Genomic DNA, 18,171 nt, shown 5'->3' on the forward strand with positions numbered 1-18,171 from the left:
TAGACTGCAAACGACAATATGACGCGTCATCCTCCCCCCCCCCCCCCCCCCCCACCGTCCCAGGAAACACACACGCGGGCACGCAACATTCATAAGCCACGCTCACACTCAAGTGACGCGGTATCCAGAGCAAACCGGAGCACACACACCACGACGTCTCTCTGCCAGGTCATCACCCCGACCTAGTGATGCGAGAAACTAGAACGTCAGGTGTGCGGGACATCAGGTGTGAGGGACATCAGGTGAGGGAAACGAGGAACGAGTGGCGGGTAGGGGGGGGGGCGGGGTAGAGGATGATCGCCTTAATGCCAGTCATTTGTTGGTAGTCCTTGTTTTCACAAGCCTATAATCTAAGTGCACGATGGCTTGAGAGCGATATGAAACCCAGTTCTTGTTTTTATAACCCATCCATATGTGTGCCTGAAGCTTGAGTTTGGCTTACAAAGTTCAACAAGGTCACAAGTCCACTGAAATTCTTCACACTCACTAAGGGAGAAATTAGTGGTTTTGTTTCGTTTTACGATTCGCCAATTCAAATGAAGTTGTTGAACTTTTTCTTTTCGAAACTGTTCATTTACAAGTTGACTCTCTAAGAAAAAAATTTTCAAACCTAAACTGTTCATTTACAAGTTGACTCTCTAGGAAAACAAAAGACTGATCAAATGATAAGCTTAAGAATCAACTTGTTATACTTAAAAAAAAAAAAAAAAGCTACTGTCCTATATAATCAGTTGATTTTTTGTTCAATCGAAAAGTTGAAAATCCGAGTAAAAAAAAAACAAACCTCACCCAGAGAGTAGAAGGACTGGACTCCAACATTAGATCAGTTGTTCCAACTCTGCTGGGAATACAGCAGCATCCGTTACACGAAGTTACACTACAGACGTTACATTTCAGTTCATCCATCTTTGAATCTCTTAAGACCTATTCTCTAGTCCGAGGATTCTCGGGGGGCCAAGCATGAGAAGCTACAAACTAGTAGTCGAATTATTCACTTGAACAAATCTCTAATCTAATGATTTATTTGCTAGCTTGTTTAAAAACTTAAGTGCAAGAGACTAATCAAGAAAGTAGTTCATTCTGTTGAACACATTACATTAGATCGGCGACCAAATCTAAGACATAATAAGACTTAAAGGTTCAATGTTTAGCCCACTATCAATGTCTAGCTAGACAGCTAAGCTTTAAAACTCTTGGCCAATTGAAAAACACCAAACATTTTGATTTAAATGATAATATATGTTGTAGACATCAGAGTATGTATTGTGGAGATCAGAGTTAGGGTTTATCTCCTTGACTAGATATTGATAAACTAATATCTGGAACACGCCTGGAAGATACCAGCTCGTATCATGGGCGTAGCCAGGGGGGGTTCTTGGGGTTCAAACCCCCCCAAAAATGAAATCTCTCCCCCCCCCCCCCGCAGGGGGGAATCGGAATTTAGTGCTTGATTTTTTGCTTTGATTTTGTTTATTTTAGGTGAGATTATAATACTAAATCATCACTTGCCCCAGCATAGCCAAAGGGGTTTCGAGTTTAAAACCCCCTACCAGGGGGGGGGTTTGAGTTTAAAACCCCTTACCAGGGGGGTTCGAGTTAAAAAAAAACATACCAGGAGGATTTAAGTTTAAAACCCCCTACCAGGAGTTTTTGCAGTTAAATCCCCCTCTTCTATAAAACAAAACAAACAAAAAATGCAAACGACAATCCCCAAATTCCAAGAGCACAGTTAAGATGGCTTTTTAAAAAGTTTAAAACTCCTTCAGATGGTTTTGAGGTGGAAAACCTCTATCTTCAATATTATTCTAAAGCAAACTACAGTTACTAAATTCTATGACCGTAGCTAAATGGGGTTTTGGAATTTAAAAAAAACAATAACTCCTGAGATTTTTTAGTTTAAAACCCCCAACAGATGATTTTGACGATAAAACTTCCCCTTTCGATATAAAATCTAAAGCAAACTACAGTCACTTAATTCCAAGAGCGTATTCAAGAGAGGTTACACATTTCACCAGTGGCGGGGCTCCATTAATAAAGTGCAGTGAATAGTCATCTGCCAAAATTGAAAAACCCTATTTGTGGCTCAACAAAGATAGCTAGGACAGCTCTTATGAGTTAGTTATAGTGATCAGGTCTAAATCAAGGAAATCCTATGCCGAACTGGGAGTTGACACCTTAGTAAGATTGTGACAGAGCGTCGCATGAGGTTTGCGGGACATGTTCTCCGACAAAATGAATTAGGCATAACAAGAGTTGCGATGACATCCTAATACAACTTGTCGCCACACATTCATGGAGGTCCTTGGAGCAGGTGGGAAGAAGCTTCAGACATTACCAGTGACAGATTTTTGTGGAAACAGCTTGCCGGCAAATGTTCCGAACGGCGCGGTGTGGTCTAAGTCAATAAGAATAGCAGATTAGGTTTTTGAAATAAAACTTTTTAACAGCAGGAAAATGCACTGTAGATACCTCAGAATATGCATTTTGTTGGCTTTCAATACCAGAAATAGTGCTTGGCGGCGGGGCTTCGCCCCGCGCTGGGGGAGCTCTTAGCACTCCTCCAGACCCCCTTGCTGGCAATGGCGGGGAGTCTACAATTTTTCCACTAAGTCCAGGAAGAACCTATTCTAGTGCACAATAAACGTCTTCCAAAAGAATGATGGATCAGAATGTAATAAAGATTATGTACACACATACACACATATAGACATATAAAAAAAATTTCGTTGGGGGGGGGGGGGGGAGAGAAAAAAATCTCCCCCCCCCCCCCCCCCCCCAAAAAAAAAAAAACAATTCTGGCTACGCCCATATCTCGTATACACGCACGTGAAAGAAGACTACCTTTAAAAAAATGTCAATAAATTTGTAAGATTTATGAAACGGAGAAAATGAACTAGAGGCTCCTGGGAACGGCTGTGAAGGGAATTCTCCCATGTATCAAATCAATGAATGAAATCTATCAAACGACAGTCTGTGTTTTGATTGAGCTCGATGTCGTAACAAAACCCCATGGGACAGAGTGCCGTACAACAACGCTGAGAGTCCAACGATGGACAAAACATGAAGAAAAAAGGTCAAGATAAACAATGATGAAATAACAGTCATGATAAAATCAAGTGAACTAACCCTACCGGCATTGAAGCCTGTGTCTGGCACACCACGTGACACTGGAACAATAACGTGCAAGGTGTGGAGAACAAAGTTTCACATCAACATAGAGCCAGCAACAGCGTGAATCATACACACAGCAGCAGACAATAGCTATCTACAGTCACAACAACAGCAGTCATCGAAATGAACTACACCAAGATCAGATTTAGATTTAGAGACATTCCAACCAAACGTTAGTTCACAACTATACGACAACACCACATTGGAAATAAACAGGAAACGATTGCATTGAACTGATGATCAGTCTAGTGGTTGTACATCTAAATAAAGATAGACTGAAAAATAAGAAGTAAATCTGACAGAGAAGGCCCGAATCGTACGAGTGTTGAAGTCTCAAAGACATTGAAGTTTGAGCCCACTGATTACAATGCTAGCCATTGCTATCGGACGTAAGGCAACATGCATTTCTGTGTACCAGGTTTAAAAACTGTAACTATCAAACTTAAGTTATAACACTACTACATACAAATCTAGACTTAAGAAATATGTTTTAAAATTGTAACTATCAAACTAAAATGATAATACTACTAAAATGATAACACTACTAAAATGATAACACTACCATATCTACAGGCCTACCAAAATAATATATAAATATAATTCTATTCATGGCTCAATAGTATGGACACCAAGACGTAAAGGAAAGATCACTCTTTTATATCTAAAAGTCGGACTAGAGTTACCCCACGTAACTTTAGTGGCGAAAAAAAAGGGGAGGGAGAACAAGTAATCTACTCTGTATTCACCCGTCACTAATAGCAGGGCCGGACTTAACCATTGTGGGGCCCTATGCGAAACGGATTTGGCGGGGCCAAGTTTGAGTAGGGATACGGATAATAAGTGAAAATTAAGAGTTTGTATTAGAAAATACATTCGTCTTTGCATTTTATTCTGTTTTAATCTGTTTTAAGTTATAAAATGGTTTAATTTAATAATTTACACATAGAATTAGCGCGGGTTCTATGGAAGTGCTGGGCCCACTACGGCCGCATAGTTTGCAGTGGCCTAAGGCCGGCCCTGCAAAATAGCGGCGTATGCTACGCCGTGGGTCGACTAGTATGTTTAAAAAGTTTAACTATCAAGCTAAAGTTATAGAACTATTATATCTAAATCTAGACCTAAGTAATATGTTTTAGGAAGTCACAATCTCAGTCTTCATCAAGGTTCAAACTCAATACTCATGAGAAAGCGAATGGCTTTAGCGTTCGACCCCAACGCCCCTGTAAAGAAACAATTTCGTATGGAAAAAAGTTTTTTTTTAGCTCAACATCAACATATCTACATTCACCATGGCCTCTGGCTCCAAAACAACTAATAGAATCTCTGAAGACCAGTTCGGGGTCACGGATGTCCAAAACCTTTTTGTCCAATTTCGAAAGATGATGGATTGTATCTAGGATTGGACTCCTGGCCAAGGGGAAGATAAAAGCAGACATAATTCAGTGTCAGAGAGATGAAGAGAAAGATAAGGAGAGAAAGGGGAGGCAGCGCAGTGATGAGCCAAAACATAAACAGAACTAGACAGACATTTTAGACAAGAGTTGGGTGAAATAAAGAATTGCAATCCTCACTATTCTGGAGGCTGTGTAGATAAGATATTAATAAAGAAAATGCGCGTATAATTGAATTGATGTTATACTAAACAATAAAAGTGGGGTTTTTATTTAAGTGATTCCTTGTTTGTTTGTTTTTTAACAACTATGTGAAACATACGTGTAAACATAACAAAAACAAAATGTAGGTAGGCAATATAACGAATGGCCAAGGTGAATGTACACAACTAGACAATTGTGGTGCTGGTGAAAAGTAAAAGACAAAATGGACTCTGACAGCAACATTAGGAAGACGAGTCGTGTTCAAAGTGAGACACGAGTGTCACCGGAGATGTGAGTGAAACATGATATTAGTGACATTTGACACTAGTGTTTAAAGAGAGACAAGTCATTAGATGTAGAATAAATGAAATGTAACATTAGATCTATGAATGAGATGTAACATTAGTATTATACGTGAAGTTACTGCCTTGTACCAAGGACTTGTTTTGCTTTGCCCGGGAAGAGAAGGAAGTGACACTAGCAAAAAACTAGATGGTGTACGCGGTGAACAGAAAACAAGAAGCCATGTAATTTAGAAGGTACTCGATACATTGTGTGTACTTTTGAGCACAGTCAAATGATATGTCTAAGCTTTTCTATATTCAGTAACTGTTGACTGTAGGGTCCTTAACATCATTTAGAATCGAACATGTAGCATAAAATTCCGTTATACATTTAGTTTTATTCACATCTCTGGGGAGACGACCAGTAATAGGGCCACTGTACGTGTATATTGTAGTCCGACGTGTCGCCACGCTGTTTGAACATCTTGGAGTCACATCCATCAGCTTCTTCTTCCTAATTGTCCTAAGAGTGGAGTCTAAGACTCTTGGAACTCTACTCCCAAAGAACGACGCATGCGCAACGCTCTATATCTATATCGTACCACTTCACAATCACACTACAAAAACTTAAGTTTCGCTTTTTTTTTTCGTCAGCATACACAGTGATTCTATTGTCTAAATAGTCGTGAATTTGAAGCCCATTTTGTATCTGTATTAGTGAATTTGAAGCCTATTGTGTATCTGTATTCATTAATTTGAGGCCTATTTTGTATCTGTATTTGTGAATTTGAAGCCTATTTTGTATCTGTATTCGTGAATTTGAAGCCTATTTTGTATCTGTATTCGTGAATTTGAAGCCTATTTTGTATCTGTATTTGTGAATTTGAGGCCTATTTTGTATCTGTACTTGTGAATTTGAGGCCTATTTTGTATCTGTATTTATGAATTTGAAGCCTATTGTGTATCTGTATTTGTGAATTTGAAGCCTATTGTGAATCTGTATTTGTGAATTTGAGGCCTATTGTGTATCTGTATTTGTGAATTTGAAGCCTATTTTGTATCAGTATTTGTGAATTTGAAGCCTATTGTGTATCTGTATTCGTGAATTTCAAGCCCATTTTGTATCTGTATTTGTGAATTTGAAGCCCATTTTGTATCTGTATTTGTGAATTTGAAGCCCATTTTGTATCTGTATTTGTGAATTTGAAGCCTATTTTGTATCTGTATTCATGAATTTCAAGCCTATTTTGTATCTGTATTCGTGAATTTGAAGCCTATTTTGTATCTGTATTCATGAATTTGAAGCCTATTGTGTATCTGTATTCGTGAATTTCAAGCCTATTTTTTTTTAAAATTGTATTTTGTATTGACGTTTCGTGTCTATATTTTCCCCATGACAGTTATTTGGTCAGTTGGCCCTTGTATTCAATAGGATGAACCAGACGATAAAAACAAAAATATTTTAAGTCACTTTCAGTTTCTGAGGAAACAATTATTTGTATTATTATGAAAACATATTTCTCCAAATTTCAAATTCAAACTTAATAAATATACATTATATGAAGGAAAAAAAAAGTTTTCAAAGGAAAATTTACAATATTATGTAAATGCAAGTCAGTACAGTCGACACAGACACAAAAACACACACACACTATTATCCTAACGGAGCAAATCGTCTAATCTAATGTCGTCTGCAGTTGACACCTCGCTCGTGAGCACTCAAGTTTTCAGACAGACCAAATCAAAGGGAAGTAAAGAGGAGAGCGGGAATTAGCGTCTGGCTATCCGTGATCCTAATACACATTTCAAGAGTTGTAGGCCTTGGACGTTCTCCTCAGACCAATGCATGCAGCGATTCTCAAACACATTTCTGAGTTTGATACACACAGACACGCCTCACGTGCCTTCTCACAAACGTCACACAGTTAACACATACCAATGAAAGACACTCATATTCTCTAATGCAGCTAGTATATCCATCCGCCCACAAAACAAGAACTACAAATTTATAACTCAACGTAACACTGTCTCCACAGTCGGAAATTTTTACCCGGACTACTTTTTTTTTGTCGCTGTTGACGTCCAAAACAATCGAAAAACACGATTTATAACTTTGTCCACTCTAACAATGGAACCATAAATCTAATACAATCACAATTAACTAATTGAATATATTTTTTTTAGCTATTTCCAAATTACACGTTCGCCCCTCACATTTTTTTTAAAGTCTCATCTCGTTAAGGTTGTTAAAAACAAAAATATGGCGCCATTGTATTAGCAGACTATGGCCTCCCCCATCATAATCAACTCAATAGAAGCATCTAAGTAACACATAACGGGTGTGTGTATATGTATATGTGTGTGTGTGTGCGCTGGTGCGTATTGAAAAGCTGACATTTCAATTATCTCTCATCAGATCTTACATGTTTGTGCTGACAGCAAGGGAGGGAACTATTTCCAGCAGAGTTGAAAAATTGAAGAGATCTAGTGCTCACAGCGAGTGAGTGTTGGCCTAAAGTAGACAGAAACTAGGTCGCTTGCCTGATTTATTCACCTGAAGAGACAAAGCAACTACTTGCAATAGTTTTTAATGTCTAACCAAGTGAGGGAAATACAAACAATTCATTATATCTAAATAAGTCGCAGACTTTCAAAGCTATAAGCAGCCTAGCTTTTCAAGATTTCCCGCTCTTGAGTACGATTTCCAGCATACGATAATGTCCTAATGACACATGTTGGTCTCATGTGGTCCAATACGTCCTACATTTAGATGTCATGTACAGTTATCGAGCTCATTAGTCATTCAAATATTAACACTATGCGACTGGTTAAAATTGGAACCAAACACTAAAAAACAAAATAAATAAAAAAAGAGTAGTTAGGGAGGCTGTTAATTACAAAATTTGGGATCTTAAGAAACACTCTAATTGGTATTCATACAATAACAACACATATTTTCGGTGACTGCAGTGTTTCAAGAGTTTCGCTTCTCTCAGAATTCTAAATCTCCAGATTTGTCCAGGCTTCTATGGTGTCAATAAGGAAATGTAAGTTCCCATAAGTTGTGAAAGGATATTATATTCAATTCCTATTGTACAAGTCTTGAGTTCAAGTCTCTGATTTCTTTACCTACAAAACTTCCTTGTTAGCATTGCATTTTCCATCCCAACATTGTCTAGCACCATTACATCCTAGACAACATCCTCCCACATCACAACATTGTCTAGCACCATTACATACTAGACAACAACATCCCACACCACAACATTGTCTAGCACCATTACATCCTAGACAACAACATCCCACATCACAACATTGTCTAGCAACATTACATCCTAGACAACAACATCCCACACCACAACATTGTCTAGCACCATTACATCCTAGACAACAACATCCCACATCACAACATTGTCTAGCACCATTACATACTAGACAACAACATCCCACATCACAACATTGTCTAGCACCATTACATACTAGACAACAACATTCCACATCACAACATTGTCTAGCACCATTACATACTAGACAACAACATTCCACATCACAACATTGTCTAGCACCATTACATCCTAGACAACAACATCCCACATCACAACATTGTCTAGCACCATTACATACTAGACAACAACATTCCACATCACAACATTGTCTAGCACCATTACATACTAGACAACAACATCCCACATCACAACATTGTCTAGCACCATTACATACTAGACAACAACATCCCACACCACAACATTGTCTAGCACCATTACATCCTAGACAACAACATTCCACACCACAACATTGTCTAGCACCATTACATACTAGACAACAACATCCCACATCACAACATTGTCTAGCACCATTACATACTAGACAACAACATCCCACATCACAACATTGTCTAGCACCATTACATCCTAGACAACAACATCTCACACCATAAGAAGAACAAGAAGATGGTGTGAAAGTTTTTGTCATGACACTACATTGGATAGAAAATACAATTATTGACTTGGATCCCAATCTTGTATTGCGTTAATTAACACATATAGTAGATATACGAAGTAGAGAAAGCTCGAAGTATGACAAAAGATTTTTAAAAAAATGTATTATAGATAAACTATTTTTAAAAACATTAAAAAAAATACATTAAAAAAAAACAATACCTCCATAATAAAATTGAAATATAATAAAATAGTCTTAAAATAAAAATGTTTGGTTAAAACCGGGTATCGAACCGGGTGATTTTAACACCGTCAGCTGCTTGAAGCAACGACAGTACCGATTCGGGCAGGGCGGTAACAGTACAAGAAAGCAATTATTTGTTTAGTACCTTACTACTCGTAGACCTCTTTAAGATTAAAACTACATCTAGATCTACTTCTAGATCTAGATTTTAGACCTAATCTCTATTAGATGTACGTAAAAGTATAAGCAAAGCTTAGATAATCAATCAATAAACTGAAAGCAACTTTAAAATTAAACAACTCAGTTATCTGAACACTACGCTACGGCTGACAATGCTATTCAATCTTTTAAAATTGAATACTTCCAAAGAAAGACCATTAAATTAAGATTCCAAGACGACGCACACAATTTTCCTCAATATTAATTTATTCAACTCTTGAATCAATAATGGATTACATCCGGAAATTTCCGAACGCGACAGTCTTTCTAAAACCGATGTTGGCTCTAGATGTAAGTCTAGTACTCAAGCCAGAGTTACATTTATTTCGGGGGCCGCTAATAAAATTACTGTAACCCTGCCATGTACCAGTGCTTGCGGTGCGTACGAGCGCACTATTGAACAAGGTCAGGAAGACGCTGCGATAGAAGAGAGAACATTGTTTATATCGGCATCAAGAGATTAGAAGAAGTCTGAATCGTTGGAGACTAATGAGCCATCTTTTGTGCGGACCTGGAGCGAAGCAGGGAAGGCTGTCGTTGGTCCGTATTCAGGTTTACTGGAAAAGGACTGGTAGAATTAGGAACAAGACTCTTGGAATATAGAAATCTATTATGTGTTTGTCCTGGTGAATAAAAACACTTATTCATTTACTGTAGAACTTCGTTGAGTTGCCTGCCTTAGATTTACTACAATATTGTCTACCTGAAATATTAAGAGCTATACAGCGCAGGGTTGTCAAATATTCATTTTCAAGATCTAGTTTCTCGTCAAAATAATTATTTTAAACATCCTAGTTTCACATTAAGGAACTTAAAACCAAAATAAGGGAATATTTGATAAGGAATTATAAAATATGACTGAAGTGTTGCATAGGTAGAGAACCAAGTAGTGACAATATCAACTAGCTCGTGGCTCTAATAGTGCAAACACACGTGTTTAAAAAAAAATGTTATTTTTAATGGGCTGATAACAAAGTACAAAGACTAATGGGGCAAGTAGAAATGAGTGAGTATCTAGGTCCAATGGTAGCAAGGACGAATACAACAAGGGCTAGATTAAAAAAACAAAAACAACATTGAAATAAATCTTTCTAACTCTAGGCAACAACACTTTTAGTAGTTATCAAGCACTTCAAGTCATTATTGTAATTGAATTGAAAAGACACACAGCAAGGAAAGGGAGAGAACATGCAGGGGCAATAACCTCACCATCGTTTTCGTTGTTTTGGGCAGACGTCGATGTATTGAGAGGTAAAGGTCCAAATCTCACTGAGAGAGAAGGGAGATAATTAACACATATCTTTATTGAGACAGAAGGGAGGTAGCATATACATAAAAAATCTTACTAAGAGAAAAGGGAGATAATACACTTAAATCATACTGTGAGAGAAGGGAGATATATACATATAAATCTTACAGAGAGAGAGAGAGAGAGAGAGAGAGAGAGAATATTGATAATAACATAAACAATCTTACTAAAAGAGAAGAAAAATAATACATTTGTAAATCTAGCTGAGAAAGGGAGATAATACACACTCGAATCTTACTGAGAGAGAAAAGAAATGATACACACATATAACATACAGATATACGCACACAAATATACATATTGACACACAAGGCGCATCGTGGGCGTAATTATAGAGATTCTTGGAATATGAAAACCTTTCCTTGTCATTACTCTAATTTACAATACGAAATAAGGATACTTTTTAGCGGCCCCCGAAAGGGGAAAAGACGCTATTAGTTTTGTGCGAAATGTTTGTCCGTCTGTCCCATTTAGATCTCGTAAACTAGAAAAGATATTGAAAATCCGACATCACAATATTTTAGACCATTCAAAGTTCTGATGCAACGGCTACTTTTTTTTTTCTGAAAGCGAAAAATCTAATTTTTAAAATCAGTTATGCAAGCAGTTTTTTAAAGAGAAAAAGCTAATTAGTATGCATTATAAGTTATAACTAATTTAAAATGAATAGTAATCTTATAAACTTCATTCTGCTGAACATTTTTTTAGTGCGGAAATTTAAAAAAAAATTTTTTTTTTAAAGATTCTAATAAGAGATCGAGCCTTTTCAAAACAATTAGATCAATTATAAGACATCAGTTAGGCCAGGGGAGGCGCGGTGGATGAGCGGTAAAGCGCTTGGCTTCCGAACCGGGGGTCCCGGGTTCGAATCCTGGTGAAGACTGGGATTTTCAACTTTGGAATCTTTGGGCGCCTCTGAGTCCACTCAGCTCCAATGGGTACCTGACATTAGTTGGGGAAAAGTATAGGCGGTTGGTCGTTGTGCTGGCTACATGACACCCTCGCTAACTGTAGGCCACACAAACAGACGAACTTTACATCATCTGCCCTATAGACCACAAGGTCTAAAAGGGGAACTAGTTAGGCCAGGTTCACATCTAACTTTACATTCACTTACACCTATCCTTTGATCTGCGGGACCGTTGGGGCACTACACAAGATCTGTTAACCTTCTTTCTCGATTCTTATCTCTCATTTGTCTTTGATTTCATTTGGATGTTCTTTCTGAAAATATTGAAGCATGCATGGGTGGACCTCTTCGGGGGCCGATTTTGAGTTTGTGTTTCTACACAAACTGTCTTTTGTAACCTTGTTTTTTTTTAAATTTGGTATCGCAGGAATGATCTTCTAGAATATTCTGGATTATCCAACCGCACATTTCTCTTCACTATAAGCACTTGTGGGACCTTGCTATCATTAGTAAAATATGCAGCAATGGTTCTCCCTAGTCCAATTGACAAAACAGAACTAAGGTAGGTCACACACTTAAATTGTAGTGAGCTGATTGGAGACGATTGGACGACCAGTTAACCAACATTGCGCAAGAGCCTCGATGGGAACTCAAAGACCTTTCCCTGCTTCCGTGCATATACTACATGTGGACAGTTTAAAGGTGTGTGTGTTTTTATTTATTTAATTTAAAAATAATATAACGAAGTTGTAGGGCAAAGGATTTTCTAAAATTGATTTCTCGTTCGATATTCAGCGACTGAATGTTACTTGAAAAAAAAAGACAAAGCAATTTTATTTACTTAAATTAAAAGCGATCCCTTTAACGAATGGGCTACCCCATTTTTAAAGAACATCTGAACAGTTATTTGTATGTAGCACGTTTATATATTGGATGAGCACATTGTCCAGACTAGGACCTACCTTCGACGACTAAATCAATAATTAGTGCTATTTCGTCTACGACCTTAGCTCTACAGATACGCCCTTGATAAGAACAACGAAGTCACACAGGACAAATTAATATTCCCTTCGGGACACAGCAAAATACATACATGATGGATCAGAAATGTCAGAAATGATTTATAATCAAACTTAAGCATATAATACAAATCTATTTCAAAACGAACAAAAATTAGAAACTTTTAAAACTACACAGTAACATGAAAATGGATTCATATAGGCTGAAAAGAAACAAACACTACATACACAGCGAGTCCATTACTTCAATAAATGACGTCATAAACAGAAAAATAGCACACACTCACACATTCTAAGCAGACTAACAGACAGACAATAGAACTATTTGGGCTGAACACCTATCATTAATGGTATCTCCCCCACCCCTTTTTTACCTTAGCTAAAAAACAACAACAAAAAAAAAAAACTTTACTGATAAGGAACATTAACTCTTGTTAAATGAAAACCTGGGTTAAGGTTCTTACAAGAATGCATGAAACATGGGAAGACAACTGTTGAAGAAAACGTTGATAGGATTACCAAGAGTTCTCTATTATCCGAAGAAGTGCTACCGGTGAATGCTGCTACCTGTGGGAGGCTGCTACTTGCAAATATCTGACGTCTGAGATAGATTTACACTCTGATGTCTACTTGGCCAACAACGTCTTGTCTGCTCAAGTGAGCCAAAAAACTGTTGCAATAAACTATTGACCTAGGTCGACCACTTCAAGCAGAATTATAACGAGTGTGTGATTTTAATACAAGTTTAATTCTGACTAACGTATGTGTATCTCTCCCATTGTTGCAGCTCTTGGATACATTGTCTGTTGTTAAGTGGTGCAGCAAGGGGAGAGAACAAGGATGCGTGGGATGTAACACAACGTCAAAATAAAGGCAGGGCATGCTGCTCGACATTGTTCTTAGAGGTTTTTGGTTTTCTAAAGTACCAACTTCTTTCGTTTTCTGAACTATCCCATTTTAGGTCTAACAACATGACCAATCTAACAACATTACCAATCTAGCAACATTACCAATCTAGCAACATGACCAATCTAACAACATGACCAATCTAGCAACATGACCAATCTAACAACATTACCAATCTAGCAACATGACCAATCTAACAACATTACCAATCTAGCAACATGACCAATCTAGCAACATTACCAATCTAACAACATTACCAATCTAGCAACATGACCAATCTAACAACATGACCAATCTAGCAACATGACCAATCTAGCAACATGACCAATCTAGCAACATGACCAATCTAGCAACATGACCAATCTAGCAACATAACCAATCTAACAACATTACCAATCTAGCAACATGACCAATCTAACAACATGACCAATCTAGCAACATGACCAATCTAGCAACATTACCAATCTAGCAACATGACCAATCTAGCAACATGACCAATCTAGCAACATTACCAATCTAGCAACATGACCAATCTAGCAACATGACCAATCTAACAACATAACCAATCTAGCAACATTACCAATCTAGCAACATGACCAATCTAACAACATGACCAATCTAACAACATAACCAATCTAGCAACATAACCAATCTAGCAACATTACCAATCTAGCAACATGACCAATCTAGCAACATGACCAATCTAACAACATAACCAATCTAGCAACATTACCAATCTAGCAACATTACCAATCTAGCAACATGACCAATCTAACAACATAACCAATCTAGCAACATTACCAATCTAGCAACATTACCAATCTAACAACATGACCAATCTAGCAACATGACCAATCTAGCAACATGACCAATCTAGCAACATGACCAATCTAACAACATAACCAATCTAGCAACATTACCAATCTAGCAACATGACCAATCTAGCAACATGACCAATCTAGCAACATGACCAATCTAGCAACATTACCAATCTAACAACATTACCAATCTAGCAACATTACCAATCTAACAACATGACCAATCTAGCAACATGACCAATCTAGCAACATGACCAATCTAACAACATAACCAATCTAGCAACATTACCAATCTAACAACATTACCAATCTAGCAACATTACCAATCTAACAACATGACCAATCTAGCAACATGACCAATCTAGCAACATGACCAATCTAGCAACATTACCAATCTAGCAACATTACCAATCTAACAACATGACCAATCTAGCAACATGACCAATCTAACAACATGACCAATCTAGCAACATGACCAATCTAGCAACATGACCAATCTAACAACATAACCAATCTAGCAACATTACCAATCTAGCAACATTACCAATCTAACAACATTACCAATCTAGCAACATTACCAATCTAGCAACATTACCAATCTAACAACATTACCAATCTAGCAACATTACCAATCTAGCAACATTACTAATCTAGCAACATTACCAATCTAACAACATTACCAATCTAGCAACATTACTAATCTAGCAACATTACCAATCTAACAACATTACCAATCTAGCAACATTACCGTTTAACGTTTTGCTGGAGCAGGGAGATAGCTGATGAAATCCACCAAAACACCGGCACTACTTCGTTTAGATCCACTGCGATGGTCACACAATAACTGAGCTGAACGTTTGAGGTTTCAGTACTGAGTTCTTTCCCCTAGATTTGAGTCTTATGTGTGTGTTGGTATTGCGCTGCTAATAAGGACACCCCTAAAGCCCATCAAGTCCCCCAGTAGCTGGGGTCTGTTCCTTCTTAGCTATGATCCGTGACCTCTGTCATTTTAAACTAACATTTCAACCATTCAAACAAAAGACAAACCAACAGAGTAGCTTAAAGGACAAAAAAAAGAAATAGTGTCTGAATAAAATGTAACAAATACCAATGCAGACTTCATCAATTCTAGTCTATAAGTGGTTACGTTTCAAATGAAGCTGGGGCATTACAATAAAGGTAAAGTACATGGACACTAATGCTACAATGTTAATATTTAAAGAGGATATTCAGCCCAAAAGCCCCAAAGTCTAACAAAAACAAAAGCACACTTGACAGACACATCAGAGCACATCCATGCTTTCCTGGGTCAGCCTCCTAGCAACCTACCTGAATTCCTCTGACGACCTTCACCTGCTTCAAGGTCCACAAATTCCTCGTCAATGTTCTCGATAGTATCCGGGTCATGGTTGACCGACTCCACCACCACCTTAGCCGCCGGCTCTCCGTTGGCGCCGCTGCTATTGTCCACCGACGGGCGCTTAGACAAGATCATGGGCTCGTCGGCTTTTTCGATCTTTTGCACGTTGAACCTGCCCCCGACCTCGGTGATGGCGGCAGGCTCCGGGGGCTGGGGTGGGTTTAAGGGCTCCAGAACCTCCCTCTCTTCCTCGGCACGATCCATAGTTCAACGGACAGAATTAGCTCTCTGAGAGTGTCCCCAGTTATTACGAGCGTGTATTTTATCTATCTCATCGATACTCTCAGATCAAGAGCATCACTCTGATCAGTCCATGATCATCCAAGATATCCAACAGTTTGAACACACAGTGGACGTGTTGCTCGGGTAATAGGTTTACAACTAAAAACAAAATTCACAATGAAAATAAGTTTCAATTCAGGTGAGTGGTAAGCAAATCAATACTGGAGATTTTCACTAAAAACTAAACAATGCGCTAAATTGAACTTAACAATTGCCAAGTAAATACAAAGTACAAACAGAAAAGATTAAAACATTTGATTCTGCAGCGCTAAATTGTGCACAAGAATACTCCTGTCACTTAAAACAAACACCACCACCACCAGAGCTTATCAACACTTCCTGTCCATGGTACACAGGGTACACCAACCAAGCTGGCTAGTTAGAGATTTTTCCCGCCATGTATGAAAATGTCCAATTGATGTTCCTACAGTGAACTCAAGGTCCACTACATGTCTACATCTACCACTATCAAGGATTAAAACAAGGGATAACGATCTACAAATAGAAACTAAATCTTAAGGCAATGCTGTCTATTAATCTACACACCAAATCTACACGCCACTTTGTAACTTCATTATAAATCCAAACAAAGGATCAACTCAACAACTGAACAGCACAAATCTGCACTGAAAGTGTACATGTACTGTATGCATGCTAGCCAATCTGTTCTCTAAATCTACACCACAGCACAGACCAGCAAGACGTTTATATGCACACATTACACACACATCGTCTTGTCGCCTGATCAATAATGCGGAAATAAGATAAAAGAAGTATCTGTTGATCACCCCAGTTGAAGACAACAAATTAGTGTCTGTCTGTAGGAGAGCGTTCAGGCCAACAATGACACGAGACCAAGATGTGCTAGACAGTGCTGATAAAACCTCAGTCTATGTCAGAGATAAAACAAACACGCGTTCGTCGACTATTAGCATTTTATCTTATCCTAGATACAAGATAACGTAAAGGGCTTTTAAAGAACAGATAATCTATTGAGTTAGAATATAAAAATAAGTTTAGATGTTAACAAAAACACAAAAAAAACAACAACTCAATCCTGAGAAAAGGAGGTCTAGCTAACAGCTATCTCAAACTAAATGTTATTAAGTCAGGTATTTATCATCATCACCCTCCCCACCCTAAAGATCAAATCTGCAGGCTGTGATAAGCCATACTTCTTTGAGAATATATATTCTTTAAAACAAAGGGAAGTAACTATGATAATCAAAGTGTTTCAAATGAATTTGAACAAATTAGGTAGACTTACTGTAACGCACTTAGCGTTACTAAATTGGATTTGCACTAAGGTTTATTGGGTTTTATTTGGTTCCACTAAGTTTTATTTGAATTTCACTAAGTTTTATTTGAGTTTCACTAAGTTTGTTTTTGTGAAGAGTTTTTATTTTTTATTACGTAGCTGATAAACTCAGTGAATGTAGCAGAGCAAACAAAACCAGATGAATATATAATGATGTGTGAAGATGTCATATAATGATGTGTGAAGATGTCATATAATCATGTGTGAAGATGTCACTAAGGTTTCTGAGGAATGGCTGTGATAGAATCCAATAGCTGAAGATAGCCTCATGTGTCTTGGACATGGGCTGGAAATTAGACAAAGAGAAAGAGAGAAGAAAAAGAGAGAGTTAAATAAAGAGTAAAATAAAATACAAGAGTATAGAGAAGGAGAGAAAGAAAGAGAGAAAGAGAGAGAAGAGTGGAAGAAGAAATAAAGAGTTGAGTTCAATAGCGAATTGACGAGGGGCAATAAAATAAGAGAGCTTACAGAAAACAGATGAAAGTTGCAGCAAGTCCAGGTAAGAGACAAGATAGACTGTAAATAGACCATCACTTCACACAGTTGGCAAAGTTTTCAAAACGAAACTTTCAGGTGAAACAATAAAAAAAATAGTCTCAACCCTTGCTCCACTGTACATAGTGGGAACTCTTTGCTTTTCTTTCATAGAGAGTTTTCAAACTAGAGAGCACATACCTACATAAGCAAGCGGGTTAAGGAGATAAATTGTATAGATCAGTGAGCTGATGTAACACTGCA

The 18,171-nt window shown here is 37.8% G+C and overlaps 1 protein-coding gene across 12 annotated transcripts in view; it reads right to left on the reverse strand.

Moving 5' to 3' along the window:
• LOC106068750 (solute carrier family 12 member 4-like) overlaps positions 1 to 18,171 on the reverse strand; it is a 151,520-nt gene that overhangs the window by 52,812 nt on the left and 80,537 nt on the right. For 3 of the 12 annotated variants that reach the window (XM_056036903.1, XM_056036907.1, XM_056036906.1), the window contains exons 2-3: positions 15,743 to 16,214; positions 10,656 to 10,720 (exon numbers count right to left, since the gene is read on the reverse strand). The exons of 4 other annotated variants lie outside the window; for them this stretch is intronic. In XM_056036903.1, coding sequence (XP_055892878.1) covers positions 10,656 to 10,720; positions 15,743 to 16,037 — 360 coding nt within the window. In that variant the 5' untranslated portion in view covers positions 16,038 to 16,214. Of the gene's footprint in view, positions 1 to 10,655; positions 10,721 to 12,917; positions 12,946 to 15,742; positions 17,071 to 18,171 lie in introns of those variants that run through there. 5 more of the 12 variants (XM_056036904.1, XM_056036905.1, XR_008779091.1 and 2 more) reach the window with 4 other exon arrangements.

This window comes from Biomphalaria glabrata, chromosome 7 (genome assembly GCF_947242115.1).
Source record: "Biomphalaria glabrata chromosome 7, xgBioGlab47.1, whole genome shotgun sequence".
NCBI lineage: Eukaryota > Metazoa > Mollusca > Gastropoda > Planorbidae > Biomphalaria > Biomphalaria glabrata.